This window comes from Dermacentor andersoni, chromosome 2 (assembly GCF_023375885.2).
Source record: "Dermacentor andersoni chromosome 2, qqDerAnde1_hic_scaffold, whole genome shotgun sequence".
Classification (NCBI taxonomy): domain Eukaryota; kingdom Metazoa; phylum Arthropoda; class Arachnida; order Ixodida; family Ixodidae; genus Dermacentor; species Dermacentor andersoni.
Window position 1 is genome coordinate 135,771,861 of NC_092815.1, and position 22,032 is coordinate 135,793,892.

General features: G+C 41.6%; 1 protein-coding gene across 1 annotated transcript in view; it reads left to right on the top strand.

The window, feature by feature from the left end:
- The window catches only part of Fancd2, an 82,014-nt gene that overhangs the window by 22,438 nt on the left and 37,544 nt on the right, over positions 1-22,032 (top strand). Inside the window, exons 8-18 of the mRNA XM_050187506.2 lie at positions 713-786; positions 4,732-4,819; positions 5,567-5,602; positions 6,210-6,356; positions 8,284-8,418; positions 11,083-11,214; positions 17,990-18,097; positions 19,792-19,841; positions 20,288-20,347; positions 20,599-20,800; positions 21,391-21,470. Coding sequence (XP_050043463.2) covers positions 713-786; positions 4,732-4,819; positions 5,567-5,602; positions 6,210-6,356; positions 8,284-8,418; positions 11,083-11,214; positions 17,990-18,097; positions 19,792-19,841; positions 20,288-20,347; positions 20,599-20,800; positions 21,391-21,470 — 1,112 coding nt within the window. The remainder of the gene's footprint in view (positions 1-712; positions 787-4,731; positions 4,820-5,566; positions 5,603-6,209; positions 6,357-8,283; positions 8,419-11,082; positions 11,215-17,989; positions 18,098-19,791; positions 19,842-20,287; positions 20,348-20,598; positions 20,801-21,390; positions 21,471-22,032) is intronic.

Genomic DNA, 22,032 nt, shown 5'->3' on the forward strand with positions numbered 1-22,032 from the left:
TAGCTGTAATAATACAGTCAAACCTCATTATAACAAAGTCGCAATATCAAAATACATTCACCATTCATTATAAGCATACATCCTGTCATCGGCAAAAAAAGAAAAAAAAAATATAATGATTGAGGTTATGCAAAAGAAGCACAAGTGTGACTTAACCGGCCAGTGAAGAGTCTCCTACTGATTTTGACGGCTAGCCAGTGGCTTGCCATACCAATATATGAACAGTGCTAAATTGCGAATGTGCTTTGCACAGATGTTAATAACTTAATATGCAACTGTGTGATCACACACGATCGGCGCAAGGGCTTGCTGGCTGCAGGCCAGCCAAGCCATTGGGCAGAATGTGTATGTGTGTTTAAAATGTGCTCTTTCATGTTGATTTTTCTTAGTACTATTTGACATTTTTGCTACTGGAACGCACATTTTGAGCGGCAAGTGAACAATTATTAGCTATACTGTGACCGAAATTCTCGCAAAGCTTGCACTTTCAGTTTTATTATGAAAGTAGACTACACATTGAAGTTAAACATGACCAACTAAATTTCAAGTTAGTTGCATCCAATAATTCAGTGCTATCGAGGTCCAGTGGTACCAGAAGACTGCAGCCATGTCTAATGGTGTTTAAACAAAAACATAGATTATTCAAATGATGGGTTCTGTGAAATTTCTACCAGCTCACAGGACCTGTTGTTTGCATCTGCCTGCATTCCAGGTGGTTTCTGAGCTGCGGGCCAACCTTGAACTTCGTCACATTCTACCAGTGACGTCTACGCCAACATATTTCAGGTATTGTTATACTTGGGCTGTTAGTAATTCCACTGCATATTCATTTGTTTTACTTGATAGAACCAATCATGACACTTTGTCTTTTTCTCTTTTTCATATATACAGTTAAACCTCAATATAATGAAGTAGGTAAAATTAGCAATTTGCTTCGTTATGTCAAAATTTCGTTGTATTGAAATGCAACCTTTTATGCAAATGAGTACAGCTGCTGATCAACTTTTCTGACGTGGAAAGGGGTGCAGAAATTTTTGAATTATCGGGCAGTGAAAAAAAGGACATTTGAATGAGAAAACAATTTGTTTTGATGAATGTGGGAATTCGTGACGAACGATTTGGTTTCATGCCACGTTGACAATATCTTCACATCAGCAGTATGAATTAAGTGAAGCCAGCCACGCTTTCGCGTGCACTCCGTCTCCGTAGCTGATAGCATCACCCGCACTGGGACGACGCTATCATGAAAAGCGCCGGCAGCGGGGAGTGAATGCTTCATCTGCCTCTCGCTCCAACGATTCACCGAAACTCGAGATTACGCAACCTTCAACACTAACCACGTGGGAAGACAGCTAACATGATGCCACAACGTCTGGGCACACCGACTCTTTGCACACGTGGCAGATTACTTCTAAAGCAGGGTGCGCGGCTGCATATGCGCTCAGCCGCGCTTACAGCCATGCGCAGCTATACGGCCGAGGCATGTGCCAGAAATCGCGAAGCGCCTACTTACCCTCTCCTCTCGCACGCGCTTGATTGTGTTGAGCGAGCATCCCTCCCCTCTTTCCTTTTGCTTGTGCTGGAAGGCGATACTCATGAAGCCCCCATCTTTCTTGTCTCACCCTCACATAATTTCACTCACACCTAAAGCACAAAGTGCACTGGCCGCAATAGGATCTTACCGCACGTGGACTTTATTCGGAAGATGATGCAGCTGTACTTCAGCGGTTGCTCATGTCGCACCACGCACCACGCGCCAGGTGTGTATGCAAGCAGCCGCTTCTAATTCAATAATTTGACGATTTGCGTCCGCAGAAGTTTTCATTTGTTTGACAGTTTTTGTTGGGTGTCCGCAGCAGCTCTGCATACACAGGAAACCCAGGAGCGCAGGAGCAAGCATGGTCTCTTGCGTGCGTCCGCAGCTTTTTGAAAAGCTGCGTAGCGTTCAATGCGGGCTCTGCTAGCTTTGCGAGATGTTTGTTTTCACGTGTCGACAAGAGAAAATTTTTCGATATGGCTCTTGCTAAAGATATGACTTCGGCTTGTGGTTTGACTTTTGGGGGCTGATATTGGCTACACAGTTTCAGAAGCTGGCATATGACAGTGTTGAGTAGCACACTACCGGCTCCTGCATGTGCAAGCCAGCAATCTTCATCTCAACTTCTGCGTCTGGCCAACTGTTGCCATTTCGTACACGCGTGCTTTGTTACGTACGGACGGTCTCGCGCGCTGTGTACGTGGGTGGTTGCAGACACCCAACTAAAGCTGTCTATTGGCATTCCTTTGCAGTGGAAGCAAAATTTCGTTATATTGAAAAAGCATACAAACACTTCGTTATATTGAGGTTCTAAATACATGGTGTTCTATGGACAAGAGGTTATGAAAAGTTAAATACTTCGTTATGTCGAGAATTTTGTTATATTAAAGTTTGTTATATTGAGGTTTAATTGTACAATCTATTGCATAACTTGAAGAACCAGGTATACGTAACCCTTCAAGCTATACTGCGACCTCATTTCTCCCACAAACTTTGCACACAGGTATCATTTTGAAGTTTATTCAGTTTAATATCCTGCTTATAAGCATTGCTTACCTATTTCGTTCATAGTAAAGCCAAAGCACGTACCATCTGCAGCGATGCCTCTAAAAAAATGTTGATCTTGTTGCGACGACAGTGGTGCCATCTGTCTCTGCTGTGATAAAAGATGTCTTTCAACATAGTGATGACTGATGGCATAACCATTTCGTGATGCCCCAGCCATGACGTCAAATAAGCCATGTTATGTTTTTCAACGTTACATTATTCTAATAATCACACTTGTCAGGATACCTTCATTTTTACATACGACTTCTAGAGGTTACCTTTGGGTTTGCCTACATCAACCGAGATATTTCTTGTGGTAAATGACTGGGTGACACGCTTCCACTTTGTGGAAAATAATAGAGCTATTATGTCTCAGCTTATCTGATACTGGTTTAGTGGAGGAATATTCATATCTGAATGATATCCAAGCATTGTTTTAATAGTCATATTGAGTGTAGCGTTTGGTATAGAGAAGAAAGTGTGGTGGGCAATGCTGATATTTCAGGGCGATATGCATTTTCGTGTTGAAGTAGATGTGTGAGCAAGAAAATGGCCTCAGTCATGAAGCTCCCTGTTTGTGTCAGTAATGTTTCAACATTGACCATATTGACTATATTTAACCTCTTAACCGCTTAACTGTCTGAATTTCTGCCTGGAGAAAAACATTTGAACAACACCTAAAACTGCTATTAGTTTTTCACACCATTTGCTGCTTCATGTTGATATTTGTGGTATAGTCACAAAAAGCAAAGGTGGGCATTTAGTAGTATAATTTTTTTACATCTGCATGTTTTGTTTACTATATGTCCCTTAGCTTGGAAAGCGAAGTCTCTTGCGTTTCATGGCAATCTGTAAGACACATGCATTGCAGAGAGGATTCCAGTGAATTGTGAATTTGAGTGGATGCAGCCACATAAATTCCTTTCAAGCTTGTTAGAAATTCTATCTGCAAAGTGTTGTTTTCTAAGCGGGAGGTGGCGGCAAGCTTCCGTGTTTTTGATAGGCAAGAAAGTACACATTACACTAGAATGTCTCATTGCAATGTAGGAGCTCGGAACGAGTGTGTAAGAAGACCGTAACAACCAGCTAGAAGAGGTTAAAAGAAAAAACGTCTAGCTTGAGTCTTTATATAGTGATACTTTGAATACTGATTCTTTCAGTACTGCCAGCGTGGTGAAAACTTATGGTGAGATTGGCCTTTTGCATCACAAGCAATTTGCTTGAGGCAACTGACTGCCAGAATGAAAGGGGTTTGATGTGTGTCATGCACCATTCACACTGCTTATTAAGTGGCCAAGAGGCATGGTTGTTGTCAACAGAAAGCATTGTATTTCTGTGATCATGTGACAAGGATTTCACATTGAAACCTTTTTGGGCATGCTGTAGAGTCTCACACATGCCCTTGGGCCAAAGGAATGACAACACAGTAGTGCAAACAATCACAAGGGCATATATTGCACCTTTCATGCACTAATGCCTACTAGCCAAATTACTAGCCATAGAACATGCCGATGGGCACGCGACGAATTGAGGAAGTCTGACTCACTGCAACCAGATAGCGAGCGAATATGTTTGCCCCCAAGCTGGACACCAACTCCTGATCGTTTGTGTGTATGGTCACGCGAATGGTGGCGCGTTTGAATGATCGTGTTCTTCCATTCTGGTGTCCTCATCCTAAGCCTTTCGCAGGACACTCCTGCGAACGATGGGCAAGTGCATGAAATGTCCACACCACTCGCCGTCACCAATCCAAAGAGGAAGAGCCTACTCCCTTTCGCGCTCGAGTAACCTCGCCATTAGGTGGCGTTAGCAGCGCAACACTCGCACCATCTCTCATACTGGTCTGCAACTGCACCGACTGCCGCCGGTGCTTAGCTACGCAGAGAAGCTGTATTACAGAAGCGAGAGCCATGCGAGGAAAGCATCAGGTGACGTGTGAGAGTCGAGCACCCCCAGAGTGCATGATAGTGTGCAGTTGGCGCGCTGTCACACTAGATATGTTGTCTTTTAATTTCATGAAGTGTTAACTTTTATTTATTTGTTTATTGCAAATTACTGGCTCAGTTGCAGTGGATAGGCAGAGCCAGCTGTTCTTCTTGCACAACCTAAAATAGATGCTAGAAATATATTTGTTTATGCACGCACAGTACCGAGGAAGACGAGGAGCTCCAGACACTCACTGAAATTTCAAATGCTGTGCAGCTCCGCAGGTTTCTTCGTGATGCTTGGATGAAGGTTCGTGTCACTTTATTTTTTACTTTTTATCTGGTTTGCTTGTTACGTCGTGGAGACATAAAAATAGGCATTGCGGGTTCTAAATCAGTCTTGAACTTGAATATGCTGGAAGCACAGAAACGTGTGCAAGTTCAACGCTGAAAATGTCAAATTACCGTTTTCCCACAGGAATTGTTTACAGAAGCTTTTCAATATGTTCCCAATTATACTGACAATCTGGTAAAATGCCCATGGTATGGTAAATGGTAAATATGATAAATGCCTTCGTGTTGCTTTCGTGCTTAACTTGTACTTGAAATTGCCAATATTCGGGCACCTATAACAAAAGTAACAATTGTGAATGTCTGATTTTGCAAGGTGTTCCTTGTCAGCTTCATACCATGTCCTCTGAAAGAAGCTTTTTCTCTGCGTGCCTCTTGTTTGGTATGATAGCACAAGCTGTTAGTGTTGCATTTTTTAGAATGTGCGCTTATTTCAAGTACAAAAGCTGTCTTGCATTGCCATGCCAAAGCATTAGGAACCATTTTTGGTTCTGTCATACCCTGGTAGAGCCAGTGAATTATTTCTTGATGAGAATGCAGCATGTAAGGAAAACATGCCTTTTCATGCAGCATCATTCTGTTCAAATAGTGGCATCCATACGCAAGCGTTGATTGTGCTTTTGCAAGTTATAATGTGGCGTATGATACAAATGGTATTTATTGAAAAGTTTGAATAATAATGACAAAATGCATTGCATTTGTGCAGATTATTGAGGATGTCAAGGTTGCTGCAGAACACAAGGTGAGTTATTGCTGCCTACATCGTTGTCCTAAACACACATATGAAAGTTGAAAACTTGGAACCTTGGTGTACTCAAGGAGCGTAGATAGGAGCGTCAGCACACATGGCTGTTCCGTCTAAACAGCTGCTTAGTTTGCATTAAAACTTGTACAGAGGTAAGAATTTGCAATGGGTTCAGTTTAATAACACAGTTGTGGGCATTACTTGCCTGTTTTGTCTACACTAAATCCTAAGTGGTCGTTGACACTCAAAAAAATTTGTATTCCATTCTGATGAAACGGTGGCACCATATGTCACAGGCCATCTGTTACAGCTTACAGTGAAAACATGGTATTTATTGCAGCTGTGACAGATCGCACCACTGTTCCCTTGCAGCAGAATCCACGCTTTGAGTGGCATCACCCCAGATGATGCACAAATTGGATTGATTGTGGATGAGACAAGTGATGCCCACAAACAGTATTATTCTGAAGCCACTGCAAAACACAACCTCTGTGTGAAATTTGAGTGCCAACAAGCCAGGGTTTTAGTCGGAACAAGCTCCTATTTTTTTAACACTTGGTATGTGTCATGTTCCTGTTAACTTTTCTTTTCTTTCCTTTCTCAGACTCTTGACATCTTGTTCCTTGTCATGCTGCACAAGTTCTTACCAAAACCTGAAGCCAAGTCTGTGGAAAGTCTGCTTCGCAAGAAAGTGCGCAGTGGCCATTTCACGGGGAGCCTCCTTGACCGAACTTTTGACTCGCACCCTCAGGTTCGTTTCCTGTCAGTGTCTGAGTGCTTTAACATTTTCTTATCCTGCTGTAAGGACCTAGGTGGCAGTGCTGAAAGGTACCATATTTTTGCATGTATAACCCTCACCAAAAAATTCAATAAATTTAACAGTAAAGCTGGGGTGTGGGCTATATGCAACTTTTTGCCTTGAGGTGTGGCTTCACGGCTGCGTGCATGCTGCTGCCGTGAAGCCACACTTCAAGGCAAGGTTCTTTGCCATTAAACGTTTCTTGATCTCCTAGGGAACTCCATCCTCTCCCAACTCCTGCATGATGAAGCTTCCTTCTCCTCTCCTTCATGGGCACCCATTCTCCTCATTTTTACAGGTCGCCAATTTGCGTTTAGTAGTTAGCGAACGGTGCACGTGGCACCGGCGAACTCGTACGTCACCCCTTCCTACACCACTCCCTTGGGCCATGTGAAGCACTTTGTGATACGGCAGAGAGCCAAATCACCATTGGGATTTTCGGCTTGGTTGTGTTTGCTTCGTCGTCGTTGCCCATGCGAGGGCTGCTCTGTCATCGCTGTCATCTTCTGTCGCGTGAATTCTAGCTGCAAAGTGATCAGATTCACGTCACTTGTCACGTGACTGATTCTTCCACGATCATGTCTGTCATGTAAATCCACCTTTATCAACTTCACTGAAGAGCGGGGAACAGAGTCACTGGCATAAGATATGACATGGATGAGTACTGCATCCACAAATGAAGGCTGCTTTTGTAAAGGTTTGAGCATTGTTTTATGCAGTTATTTCTGTGAGTTATATACGTGCAGATTTTTTTTTTCTTTTTTTCTGGGGTGTTGTAATTGGGGGCGATAGTTATACGCAAAAGAATGCGGCATCTAGCCCATACCAAAGTTCAAAAGCTACTTGGGAATTAAAATTTGTCGCAAATCTTGTTGCACAGCTCCGGTGGTATCCTGGCACTCCGAACCTCAGGAAAGCAAAGATGATTGCATTCGGAACTCAAAAAATTTCTTCAGTGACCCAACGAAAGCACTGATAATGAACACAGGGGCCTTCAAACTTTTTGCAACTTCTGCAGTTGTGACACCTGTGGCTTTTCAATGTCATCACTGGACCATTGGGATGGGGACAATCCTATAATGCATGCAATCATTCTTTAAATGTCATTGTTCTTGTAAAAACTCCTTGTTTCATTTCTGAACTTTCTGTAGGGGCCATTGCTATTCAGCTTATCAGTAGCAGCTCATTAACTCGTATTTGAATGGTGAATTCAAGAAGTTATAATGCTTGAAATAACGAAAGTAGAAGAAGTCTTTTGTTACGCTTGGGGGTAGAAGGACAGAGATCTGCCTTAAAGGTCTATGTTCAATTACAAAAGAAATAGACAATCATAGTTTGCATATGCGAGAAGTTTAGGAGGAACCAAGGGGCTGAATTTTTGTTAGTTACAATCACACTAAACCAACAAACAATGAAGCTAGGAAAAGCAGAGGGGAAGTTAATTGTTCCGTGTAATTGAAATAATTGTCTCTTTTTTTTTTTGCATTTCAAGTAAACTAACTGTTTACTTCCCTTGTGTTTTCCTTGGCTTCATGATACAAAGTACAACAGCATTACTTTGTGGCACTTATACTTTGAATAATGCATAACCAATTAGTCAAATTTTTTATGTTCCTTGGTTTTATTATTAGCTTTGTGTGTCTGTAGTTAATCTTATGTGTGATGTCACATGCGAGCTTGTGTTTTAGGATGTCCTCACCTTGTACGATTGCTGCAATGAAATTTCGCTGCAGTGGGATCGTTGATAAATGCACTTCCTTATAATGATACTAAGATGAAGGACGTCTTATGGGCACGAAGTTCTGAAAAGTAAACAATTTGTTATGTCAGATTTGGGGCACATTACATCAATTTACCTCTGCCTCATCTTTATTGACAGGTGATGAAAGTGTACAGCCGTACGATGATGCACCTGGCTCAGGTGCTTCTCTGGTGTCCGGAACCACAGGTGCTGAAGTTTGGAGAGCGCATGTACCAGCGCATGTTCGTCTGCTATGAAGGCACCACCAGAGAGGCATGCTTGTGCTTTTTTCATAACTTGAGCATTTGTGTTAACTGTGCGAAGAATTTTGCTCATGATTGTGCATACCTGCAGAAATGTACCACAAGTTCTATTTGACTTCATGCGGCCTTGTTAAATTTGAGCCACAACATAACTATAATGCGAGCTTTCTTTCTTTTTACTCCTACTCCTTGTTGTCAGTCCATCGGATTTGACTGTCATTCATCTGAGATAAGGAAGGAATTCTTGGCATGATATTGAAGACCTTTAGTCTGAACACCCTTGTCGTGATGGTTCATGCTAGCATTAGCTTTCTAGAGAAATATCAGTACAAGCTCATGATTGTATCAGGAAATTTATATCACAAGTGGTTATGCTAGTAGACAAGCGAACACAGCATAACAATGAAATGACAAGCCCACACAGCTTGCTCAAACACATCACAAATGTCACCACCAGCATTGCTGTTTTCAGCTTTACGTCTCATTATTGCAATAAGACAGTTAGTGGGATATGTGTATGTTGTATTATTTAGGCTCATGGCAGTTAAACCTCAGTATAAAAAAGTTGGTAAAATCTGCAGTTTTCTTCATTATATTGACATTTGATCTTTTATGCGAATAAGTACAGTCACTGATAACAGGGTGCGTGAGCTGCGTATGTGCTAAGCCACGCTGACAGCCATGTGCAGATGTGTAGCCTTGGCCGTGCTAGAAAAGGAAACAGGCCCACACCCTTGCTTGATTGTGTTACCACAACCTCACTCCTCCCATTTCCCTTTGCTAGTGAGGGAAGGTGGTGCACATCAAGCCATCATCCTTCGTGGCTTGCCCTCACATGCTTTCACTCGCACCTAAAGTATACAGCGCATGGGACGCAGTAGGGCCTTATCACACTTGGACTGTATACATAACATAACGCTGCTCGTTTTGGTTGCATGTTGCGTGATTTGAGAGGTACATTTGCAAGCAGCCACGTGTACCTTATGACCATCTGCGTCCTCCAGTGTTTCCATTTATTGTCTTGGTATTCCTTCGCGGCGGCAGGGAAATTTCGTTTTATTGAAATCGTGTTTAACTACACTTTGTTACATTGTGGTTCAATATACATGATCTTCTAGGGATAAGGATTTAAATACACTGCTATATAGAGGATTTAGTTATGTTGAGGTCTAACTGTATTTTAAATGCTCTGTAGTAGATTTCTTCATATACATTGGACGTTAAGAGCCATGGCAGTAAGCCCTCAAATTGCGAGAGCCTAATCTCTGTTGCAGGTTGTGCCACACATGCATCATAAAAAGACCTAAGTAAAAGCAATGAATAGAATGAACGAACAGCTTGCAAGTGCACGTTTTGCTTGTTTCTGTCTTTAGAAGCTCATGGATATGGTGATGTGTTGCCTCATATTAAATCATTATGCAGTAAACCTTCCTTATAATGAAATTGCTTTATTAAAAATACAAATTTTATTGTAACTCTTTCATGGTCATGACTTTAGTGCATGCGTCTTATATCGGATTATTATTTGAAACGTGGCGCTGGCTTCGGCTTAGTACAGATTTTGCAGAAACAAATCAGCACGGGTCTCTTCAGTGCAGCATACACGCTGGCCCTTTGCTTTTCATCTCAGTTTGGAGGTCCTAAGAGTGCAGCTTATATCATGTAATGATGGCTAGAAGATGAAGCAGGTTTTTATAATTGTTAGCAGAATTTTACCACTGTCGTGTTGGCACTATGATGTTAGTACACTTGCCATGCAGCAATGGCTCTCTTATGGCCCCTCTGCTTTTAATGAAGTACCACGTGTAGCGATGACTTTGGCATAACAAGCGTTTATTGCAGTTAAAATAAAATGTGTAACTTTTAATTTTTGTGCACTCGAAAAGTAGGCTGCACATTGCAGATGTGGTTGAATAACACACACACACACACGCCCACATCCAAATTCACTCATTGACCCCCACAATTGGAAATGAGAAAGTTGTCAGAACGGGAATTGCATTTTTGCAACATGTAATATTAGTAAACAAAGCCAAGTGGCCACCTGTGAATGTGACATAAACAGCATGTATTACAGCAACGTGTAAAAAGGTAGTAATTTGGAAAGAAGTTTAAAAATAAATGTTGAGCTTCAGGGTCAAGTCATTCCTGCCCTAGCCTCCCTTTGAAGAAAGTTGCACAAATTTCTCTTTTGTCCTAGAAGCTTTCTAAGCCTCTTTGTAGTAATTATTATTTACACTTGCACCAAGTATGATTTACAGGTTTATATTATGGTGTAAAAAAATTTGTTCTGCAAGTTACATATTTTGTAATGTCTGTTGTGTGACAATCTTGTTTTCAGTATCTTTAGTTTTGAATTACAACAGACTACCTTCAAGATAAGCTTGAAGGCACCTCGAAAACCTCTTCATCTCAAGGGACGGTTGTCTTAAGACAGATTCACTACATACATAGGAATCTAAGGAAAGGTCTGCAAAGCATTTGTCTTATCAGGAAAGCTAACTTGATAGAGATTGCCTAAACTGAATCAACTGCACTTTTGGGCAATGTGTGTCTGTACATTCTGCTTTGGCATTTCTGTTGTGTTTTGTGGTTGTACAGAAACCTTGGGGGCTCAAAAATTGATTGGTCTAGTGCTGTGGTGGTAGTTTAAGACGGCCATTTTTTTTTCCAGGAAGTGGTGCTGAATCTCGTCACCCATTTTGGCAGCGGTGTCACGTCGCAGATGGATGCTGCTTTTGATTGTGCCTTGGATCTTGTTCGTCAGCACACAATTCTCATGGCCCCTTATGGTGGCTTCTTCAAGGTTGGCAATGATTCTTCAGTTTTTCAAATGGGATAAGAGTGCACAGACCCCATTAGCAGCAAGAGGTAGTAGTAGTAGTCTGTTGTAGCAAGAACAATATGGATAAAAGGAGGTAGGAAATGCAAGGCTGCAGGCAGCTGTTTCATTCCTCAGTGGACACCTGAACTGTCTCGCGACCATGGAAAAGATGCAGGTAAAGACAAAAGGTAGTGGAGAGGAAAATTACAATAAGATACATGTATAAAATATAGGGAAAAGTGAGAGTTCTCTGTATTTTTCACTGCATTAAAATTTTATATTTTAGGTGTGTCACTTATAGTCAGACAAATCAAGAATGCAGGAGACACTTCTTCCCCCTCCCTCTAAAAGGAAGCATGATGTGCTTGCCATTTATGCCTCCTGCTTCAAGAAATAGTTCCTCTGCATATGCCACTGACACAAAGAGAAGATGTACTGGTTGTTCCAACGAGTGCACCGTGGTTATGCACCACATGCACTGGAGTAAAAATGGAATGTCAACGCTTGTCTTAGTGAAGAGTACGAAAATGCCTAGTTTGCCTTCACTTATTTGCCTTAAATTTGGTAATATTCGTGCATTCAGCCTTAACCCTTTGAGAGTCCATTTTTTCGAAAAAAGCTTCCCCCCCAAGGTCACATGTCTTATTGCTGATTTAGCTAGTTTAGAGTGACCTATTTTGAGAAACAAGAAGCGAATAATTTTTTAGGTGACAATAAAGTGCCAGAAAGTTTTTAACCGGTTAAGTATTTTGGACAAGAACACTATGTAACGCCTTCACAGGCTGTGTGACAGCGCCCACAGAAACAGTTTTGTATTGTGTGTGTGTGTGTGTTTTCATATTCTTTTTCTCTCATATATCGCATCCCTTTCTCCCTCCCACAGTGCACGGTAGCCAACCAGAGATAATCTCTAGTTAACCTTCTGTCTTTCCTTTGCCTTTCTCTCTCTCTCTCAGTTCATCAACACAATCCTGGTTAATTTTGCTTTGGACGAGCTGAGATTTTCAATGGCAATAATATGTCTTCAAAGCGATTGGAACGAACTCAGCATGACAACCCTGTTTTTCTTCTACTACATAGATGGCTACAGTGCCAGCATTTGAAATGTGCAATTGTTTTGCTTTTTTTTATTGTGATAGCAATCATATAGACACTCCAAGACACTGTCACCATAGCCATGATGTTCCATATAAAGTCCAAACACAATAACATCGTTGCTGCACGTGGTATGCTGTATGTGCGAGTGAAAGCTTGTGAGGGTTAGCCAACGATCGCGGCTCAAACTTGCGCGTGCGAGGGAAGAAGGCGGGGCAGAAGCGTCCCCTCATCTGTTACACGTGAGGCACAGGGGCGAGGTGAGGGAGATGGAGGGGGGTTTACTCCAGCAGCCGCTGATTACTGCGCCATAATCTTGAAAGTGATCTGCGATGTGGATAGAGTACATGCCCATGTGGACCTCTTCTTCAAAGCGATGTGTGATGTTGGCAAAGTGCGCATAGTGCCAGTAGCTTCGTATGCGCTGTGCTTTCGACGTTTCATTCGCATTGAAGCGAGAGACAGCATGAAGGTCAATTTGCTCACTGCTGCTGCTGCGATTCCTCACTCCAGCGTTTTTGACAGCGAGTTTCCACGGTCATTGAATGAGATGTGTTCATGTTTACCTTTGCACGCGTGACACTGTGCTTGTTAATTTAGTTAATATACAAATGTTTACAAGTTCATACGGCCGATAAAGCTATTATCCTTACTTTGTTATCACATTCGATGCTTCGCCTTTCGGGTGAAACTGACTTTTTCAGCACTTTGAAGGCTGCGTTGATTCAGTCTTCATGTTCTACAACACAGTTGGCAGCCATTTCATCAACGCTGGAAGGGCGCTTTTATTTTTTTGCTATATAGATGGCAGAATGTTGTCAGCCCACAAAGACGTTTTGGAATCATGAGCTTTTTGCACCTTCTGGCAAATCTGGAATGGTGGCATCTGGCATGTCCCACTAACAATTCGCACACGCGGAAGAAAGCCGCTGCAAGACTCTGACATCGTGAAAGTGAGAGTGAAAGCAATTCACTAGAGTTTTGTTTTTTGGGCGAAGAGGATGCTGATAGTGTTCTTATCACTGCTTCTACCGAAAGTGATGATTTGCAAAGTGAAAATGTCATTGACTTGGCCCGACAGTGATGCAGTGTGGACGCCGACAGCACCCCTCTGAATCTGGCCCGTTTTCCACTTCTTGGGCCACCAAGAAATAATGAGTGCCCTGACGACCCGACCCACTGGAGTACTTTGAAGTGTCTTTCAATGATGAACTCGTTGGACTCATTGTCACCAGAACAAATTGGTATGCTGAACAGTTCCTCCTCTTGAAAAAGCTAAAGGATGATACCTCAGGCTTTAGAAAGTGGCCGCCAGTTACCTCTGAGGGTGTTTGGCTTTTTCTGTCCCTTCTGTTGTACCAAGGCATCATGAAAAAAGCCAGAAGGAGGCATGTACTGAAGCGGAAACATGCTGCTAGCAATGTCATTCTGCATAGGCATTATAAGCACGAACATACACCACTTGATAAAGAGGATGCTTCACTTTGTAAATAATGAGAGCAGTTGCAGCTTGTAGACTCACCTGAAGCAGAAGTTATGGAAAGCTTTGCCTTGTTTACTTGCCTGCTCAAGAAGTTTGAGGCAGCCTGAAGTGGTATTGGTGGTTTTCACTCCCAGAGAGAGACATCTCCATGGATGAGTCTTCTGCTATACAAGAGCCAATTGAGTTGGTGGCAGTACAAGAGAGCCAGGCTTGGCATGAAACAATTTTTGCTTTGCGAAGTGTCGACAGGATATGCGGGTAACTTCATCTTCTACACGGGCATAGGAACTAACATCAGTACAACTCGTCAGCAAGATGTCTGCTTGGCATTCAATGCAAGAGTTGTGGCGAAATTGATCGAACCCTTACTTGGGAAAGGGTATTGGCTTGTTGATATCTTGATTGATAATAAGACTGACGTCTATGAAAAGGCGCGATTCACCAGAAAGAGCATCCCGCTCAAATTCCTGAACAAGATGATGAAAGAAGTACTAACCCTGTTGAATATTACCCACAGTGGAGGCTTACAATCGCTCCGAGAGAGCAGGAGAAGCACAGTTGTAAAGCCGTCAGTGGTGCGTTTACAGTCATTCAGTGGGAGGTGTTGACAAGACGAATCAATTCATTGCCTCCCACCCAGTTCCCTGAAAGTGGCAAATGAATTCCTCCAAAAAGCTCTTCAGCAACTTCTCTATGATGCAACCCTCAATTCATGCCTGCTCTACCAGAAGATTGAGGTAAAGTTCACACATCGTCAGTTTTATTGAGTGCATCGAGAAGTAGTACAGCGATTCGTCACAAGTTGACAAGCAAGACCAACCGTGCAGCCTGTTGGGAATTGATTACCTCACAACGCGACATTTCCCATCGCACCTGCCTGCAACGAAGAAGGAAGAGCCTACATGAAGGTGTGCAATCTGCTGCAGGAAGAAAGACTCAATCAAGAAGTGGTTCTGGAAGGAAACTAGGATCTGGTGTGAGGGCTGTTGCAAAGCTTTCTGCACCGGTCGTTCTTCATGAAGTTCGACAAAAGTCGTGACCTGCTGGAAGTACAAAAATGTGTGAAAAACTTTCATTGGTGAAGAACTTTGCTTCGCAGAATAGTTGATTATGAAACAGGGTAAAATGAAGCATATTTCCTCATTTCTAATGGTATTGTTTGTGGAAATTAGAAGTACATATATATTCACAGGGAAGATGTTAAATGAGATGTTTTTGATTAAATCATAAAGGGCAAATTGGTTAAAAATGGCTTTAAGAGGGTTTTTCGATGGAGTTCAGTTTGAAAGTAAGCCATCAAAAGCAAAATAAAGTCACTTTTGGTCAAAATAAAACACTTAAGGGGTTAAATATGTGCATTTTTAAACATCATTTATTGTTGAAAACAAAATTCAAGTGGCATAATAATTTTTTACAATTTCAATAGAATTCACACAACTTATTTTTAAATCTTAAATTGGTTTGGCACAGCTAGGGCCCGCATTTTGAAACATTACATTTCATTTTCCACTTTTATCATGTGTTGCATGGAAGGTGCGATCCCAACAGGGACAACTGTACGGTGGCCTCCTATCCACGTCTGAACCAATGACTAAGGGCCTGAAAAATATAAAATAATGTGGGTTGTTAAATGAATGCAACCCCAGGAACGTGTGGCCATAGCAAAAAGAAGGCATGTCATGTGGGCACGTGCGAGCATGCTCACTGGTTTGCACCTGTCAGAAGAAAGTTGCAGTTGAGAAACTTTCAACAATCAAATTTTATATCCTTAGACTAGATTCTATCAGTCCTTGCACACCTTGCAACAAGAGACAGATGTACAGTATTATCACTGGTTTGTGAGTAGCCATCTGTAAACAAAGTAATCGCACGTCTGCCAGAGATCCATGCAAGCGAGCATCTCGCGGTAGTGCATTAAGTGATAAGAAATGAGATAGAAATCAGTTTTCCCATCACCGTTAACTGGAAACGACATGCACAAGTACGGTGATTAAAAGGGCACATGCACAGGCTTGAGCATGTGGCAGCAAGCTAGGCGAAACCCAAATACTCCCAAATTATCGCGGTGGCAGACATCATAGAGCGATGTAAAAAAAATCAGTTTTGACGAAAGCCTACGGGCGGCGGCACATTAAGAATTCTTTTTCTAGATGTCACGGGACGTTGGGAAGCACCTCCAGAGCAATGCTAGGCTGCGCTTTGTTTCAAAAAGAGTGCCTCTTCAAGCGTTCGGTCACCACCGTGCATATACACCCGTGACTATTTGGGATTTGTTTCTGCTACCGTACATGTACGACAGTGACATTCAAAGGTTTAACCTAGGTGGTATCACATTTCTGACCTAGATAGCTTATTTGGGCACTTTTTTGAAAGGGAACAGAATCATTTGATTAGGCATCTGAGAACACAACAGCATGGAAGCTGCTATGATGGATCAAAAGTAAGCTCTGGCTGTTCCTGCCTTTTCCTGGGCATCCATTTCTGCATCAGAAAATTTGCAGCCTGCTGGCGCATTGTCACAGTAGCAAGCTTGACCTTTTGCTAGACTAACTTTAGATCTTTTCATAGCAGTCTGGCATTTCTTGCTCGTGTCACCATTGAGTGTTTTGTGTCCAGGTCCCTTTTACCGTGATAGTAGTTAAAAGCTTAAAACTTGCTTTGCTTTGTCTGTCTGTCCTTAACCCCTTTATGGTGTGGCATTACTGTTTTATAAAATACTGCGCTCTACCTGGCCTCCGAAACTTTGAACTTGGTGTCTTTTTTTGCAATTGCGCCGAGCAGTTTGGTAACGTCGGTACCTATTTTTCGATGTTGCTAGTTCTGAATTTCTCCAGGGGCAATACCTGGTAATTTTTCATCAAGGCAGGAGCATGCGCACTTGTCGTCTTCATTTCAAGTCTTTCCTTTCCTTTTTTGTATTGTGTTTATGGCTGCCCTAACTTCATAAACACTAAAATTATGTGTAAAAGCAGCAACAAGAAATGAATACATTATCCTCATTTGAAAGTATGGGCATTCCTTATGCACAAGAAGCACTCAAATTCATTCATGACGGTGTGTTGACATGGCACGATAGTGCATAACATTTGGCCTTCATTTATTGCGGGTTGCAAGTTGACTACTTTTTATGCATTTCTGGCTGTCTCTTAGCTACAGGCCTTATGTTGTAGGCTATGACAACAATCAAAAAGACAGGTTCAATTTTTTTTTTAAAGCATACCTTCTCACACAAGAACAAGACACACAAATTTGTGTTTGTGGCCACTTGGTAACATGGTGCATTGGTGGTTTTAGCATTCAGATTTTTTCCTCAGATGTTCTCACTGTTCTTTGAATGAATGGAGTTCAAGTTGTTTTTGTACATGGATGCTGGATCTGGCTAGAAACTCCCATCATTACACGTTTGGTGCACAGCTAGAGACGGTGACGAGCATAGATCCACACTACATTATGATGAGATGTTACGAAAGGTTAACGCACCAATTTCTTGTTTATTTCTGGAATAAATTACTTCTTTCTTGCACATTTGTTTACGAGTGGTTTATTATAGGCAATGAGCCAGCAATAAATTTTTACACGTAATTTCCCATTATATGGCTCCATATAAGGTTTTAATGTTGCTCTCAGAAGGATATGGACGAGAGCCACGATTTCGATGGCCAGCGGTGATAATGTGCTGCTCTTGGTGAACACACCTATTTCGTAGTTGTGTATTAATGACAGTAGAAGGAAGGACGGACGGGATGGAAAGGACGGACGGACGGACGGACGGAAAACTTTATTTGGTCCTGCAAGTAGCGATAATTAACCACTAAGCGGGCCGCTCCCACGTCGGGACCGGAAAGCCTAATGACAGTAGAAACCATGTTTGAAATTCAGCATTGCTCGTGTGCCAAATGTCAGCACAGCAAGCCATCAGCAGGTGATCAAAGTCGACAGGAGACACTTTCGTGGCCCATTTAAGGCACCAAGTTGTGTTTATTTTGCACGGGAACAATCACAATCTTTTTTTCCTTTCAACATCGGTGTCTACATTTATAACAACTGTTGGATATACGGAAGGTATTCTCATATCGGATGTGAGTTCATTAGGACGAGGTTCGACTACGCATAATTACTTATGGTGTCTGGAATGTAGATCACATTATTCTCCCCTCGTGTTTTTTGTCGTCACTGCAGAGCACCCTGGACATACTGAGAAACCTCTCACTGTGCCAGATCCGCACACTTTTTCTCATCATTGCACTCATTGCCTATCGCGGAGGCCGACAGGGGGAAACGTATCAGGTGAGTACAACTCTTCGAGGTACTGCGGCACAAGATTTTTAAAAAAATGTGAAAGAAAAAAAAAGGCCTCAAATAGCTATCCATCAACTCGCCCAACATAGTGCTGTGCCGAAGTACAACTTTGTACCACTTTGTGGAGTGCCGTGATACTTTGTGTCGAGCGTCTTTTGCAGTTTTGTAGAGTAGTACTGGCTAGGCTTCATTTCAGGTCTCAGGAATGATAATTATTCGAATGTAGTCTACTTCCGTCCTTATCTAACCATGATGAGACGTGAAATTGGTTGAATTTATCCTGCATTTAAAGTTTGGAAGAAATATTCAACATGGGGGCACAAGTGTCATTTGGCGTTTTTGAACATGGATGCATTAAAAAGGGGCTTAAGTAGATCTCACTATGCGAATTCAAAGCGCTCGCACAGTTGCCCTGCTGGTGCCATGGTGCTGAAAGTCCTTGTAGTCTTTTGCACTGTACTTTGGTTTAAACCACCTCAGAGAGGAATGCAAAAGCTAGTAGTTTTGTAGATTTTTCTTATCCTTTTCTTTTATCATTCTTTTTCGTCTCGCTTTCCGACCTCCTCATGCCAGTGATTATGCTGGTTTGTCTGGGTAAGAAAAAAAAAAAAAGGTGAAATAGAAAGCAAACAATGGACTTCAAACCATAGTGTCCCTTCAATCCACTAAGAACTACCACTATCAGTATCTCTTGCAGCAAGAATAACTTACTGAAAGAAACTCGTAGGCAGATCAGCTTAGCAATTAGCAGAAGTGGACTGTATTGGAAACACCTCGACCCCTATAATGTACACCCTACCTTTCCCCTGGTTGTGATCCTGATGGATTATTAAAGTTGGCATCGAGTAGCTTAACCTGTAAAGTTAATCAGTGTCCATAATGTTTAGAAAAGTGATGAAATTTCCAAAATTTGGTCTATCTCTTTCCTTTTCTGCTTCTAACTGTAGAAGGATCTATTCTTCTTTAGTCATGCGAAATTCTCCAGGACATTCTAGATTCCTCTTTACTTAAGGTAGGACCTGCTTAACACTGTTTCCAAAGTAATGCAAAAAAAGAAATGTATTTTGTCATGTAACTAGTTAAACATGTACGCAAGATATTAAAAGAACAGACTGATAGGCTAGTTGGTAGTGCGTAACTTGAGGCAAAGTGCAATAGAACAAAGAATGCTGTGTCTTTGTTCCCTTCTGTTGTCGTATGTACTCTCTTGTGCTTTACTTCAAGTTAACACATTAAGATTTCTCATGTGTTTGTATGCTGCACAAAAATACGCAAGTGAAAGGGCGAAACAACAGACTGAAAACTCAGTGTGCCAGTTTGTGCGTACTTTTACTGGCATTGCTTGGTAACATTGACTTGTACGTAGTTCATGTCAGTACAAAGAGCACATATGTTAGGTGTGCTTCTTTTTTTGTAATTTTAATAGAATTCAAAGCGAAAAACAGTTGTGTGCCATGCATTCAGTGCTTGTTGGGGAGTCTGCACCATTGTCTCTCATAGACCCTCCCCTCTGTTGCTATGAGACGTTGAAACCAATCACACATTTCTTTGTGAAATTAGCAAAGTGAGGTGCCAACAAGTTAAATTGTAATGGGATAATTATTTGTTGTACCAGGTACTGATGCTTAAAGGCATAGCTTATACATGAATTTAGCTAAATTTATGCTTTTTATACCCTGCAGGATGAGTTACACATGGTAATACGCAAGATGGTGACAAAATCTTGCCCTAGGTAAGTGTTTGCTTTTGTTTTAGGGCAATGATAATGGTTGGATAAGCTCTTGTAGCAAAAGTATTATTTGAGCCTATGTTGTTTTCTCTCTGACATCTGTCATATATTTTAGGCCATGCAACAGACATCTTTGGTGCATTACCAAATGTTAAGAGTTGATGTGAAAAGTTCCACTTGGTAGTGATGATAGTGGCTTGACAAGCTCTTGTAATGAAGATATTTAGACCTGGGCTGTTTTCTCTCCGGTGTCTGTCATCTGTTACAACAGACATCTTTGGCACCATTACCAAGTTTTAAAAGTTGATTTCGCTAAACAGTTTTTGCACCAGTAATTTTTCGCATTTATGTCTTGAAGGTACTTGGATGGGTTGGGCTGGCAGGTGGGTTCTTTTCATGTCAAACATCATTTTGCATTTCATGAAAAATGTTTGCCGACATTCTTTCAGATCCAAGAGGATTGGTGTTGTTGCAGCACTGATGACGGTCAAAGCCATGGCCTCAACCAAGTGAGATTTATTCACTCTGCAGTCCTGCTACTTTGTTTTCATAATGCTTATCTATTTCAGCTTCATCTTCCTTTTTTTTTGTCCAACTTGTTTTAATCATGTACCTGTTGTTTTCGGGCTGCTCTTTATATTTCAATTTGTTGTGATAGCAAAAGCAAACTGGTGCCTTCTTAGCTCATGTGTGCCAAATATTGACTATTTAAGGAGGAAATTTCGGAGTGGAAAAGCACTTCAATGCGCTCATCTTATAGGGGAACCAGGACAAATGAATCACTACAGTTGTCCGCGTCTACTTCATCAAGCCATGCCACTCCTGCGGAACTGGTTCGGTCTGCAGTCGAACTCCTTGAGCTTGTGAGAGCATCAACTGCCTGCTGGCCTCAGGCAATGTCTCTCTTTTATGATGAGCTCAGCCGGATCGTTGTTCGTGGAGAGCTGGGCCAGAGCATTGAGGTGGGCATTCACTGGCTAGAGTATATATAAATAAATTATTTAACTTGTTTAAATTTGTACTGACAGAATGTAATTAATATTCTTCTTTGCCATATAAGCCAGCTGTACCAGTTCTTGTTTCTGTCTAATTATATTTCTGACATAGACTAAATGGTGGTCATGGCCTCTGTCTTAATGTCTTATTTATTTCACTCCAAATGTCTTAAGCTGGCATTTATAAGGAAAGATGGAATTGTGAGATTGCATAATGTAAGGATCACACCATGTGTGTTTTTCTTTTCTTTTAATCCTTGGATTGGTACCATGTTGGAGATGGTCGTGATTCCTTTAATTTGTGGGAGGAAGGTGCAGGGAATATGAAAGAGGCTTCTTAACTGAAAATGTATGAGTCACGTGCTCCTAGGTTTCTAGGAGTGATAAAAGCAGCCACCAAAAAGGTATTGATTGGCAGGACAGAGCTATCCTCAATCACAAGCACTGTTACCCCATTGACCTGCCCAATAGTAGTTTTAGGGTTCTGGCATGGAATATTCTGTATTTGAAATGGGCCTTTAGACTATTTTGATGCATTGTCAAATGTCATTTTTCAGACCTGGATTAGTGACACCATTATCACAGACTTTCAGGATGATTATATTGTTGATGTGACACCAGGAGAACTGGAGCAAACGTGAGTTCTCAAATGACATCTTTGCCTAATAATTTTTTCTGGACGCAATACAGAGTGCTTCCTGTCGCATCTAGTAAGGGATAGCTTTACTTCAGCTTTTTACTTGCTAATATTTTCATTCTTCTTATTTTTTTGTCTGCAAACTGGCTCCTGTGCACTTGTATCTTAATAGAACAGGAAATGTGGTGACTGTTGCAAGCAAACAAATCTACTTTTGCTGTGGTCGTTGTGCATTTTGCAATGATGGCTTGCTCCCCCCCCCCTCCCTTTTTTTTTCGTTTTAGTTTACCTGTTGGGTCTTAATAAAAACTTGAATCTAAAATTTTATTTGGTGTCGCTACCCAGCTACCAATACCACCACCACCCATCTGTCTTCTTGTTTTTAATGCAAAGCATTCTTTGTCTTTTACCAGGCATTTTGTATAGGCAGTTTCCTGTCTGGCCTCGTTTTGAGCATTCTCAATAAACAAATTGTTTGATGGTCGGATGAACAAGGGCCCTTAACACAAAAGCCTGATCATTCGTTCATTTGACCACGACACAGGCATACTTGTATATCTTG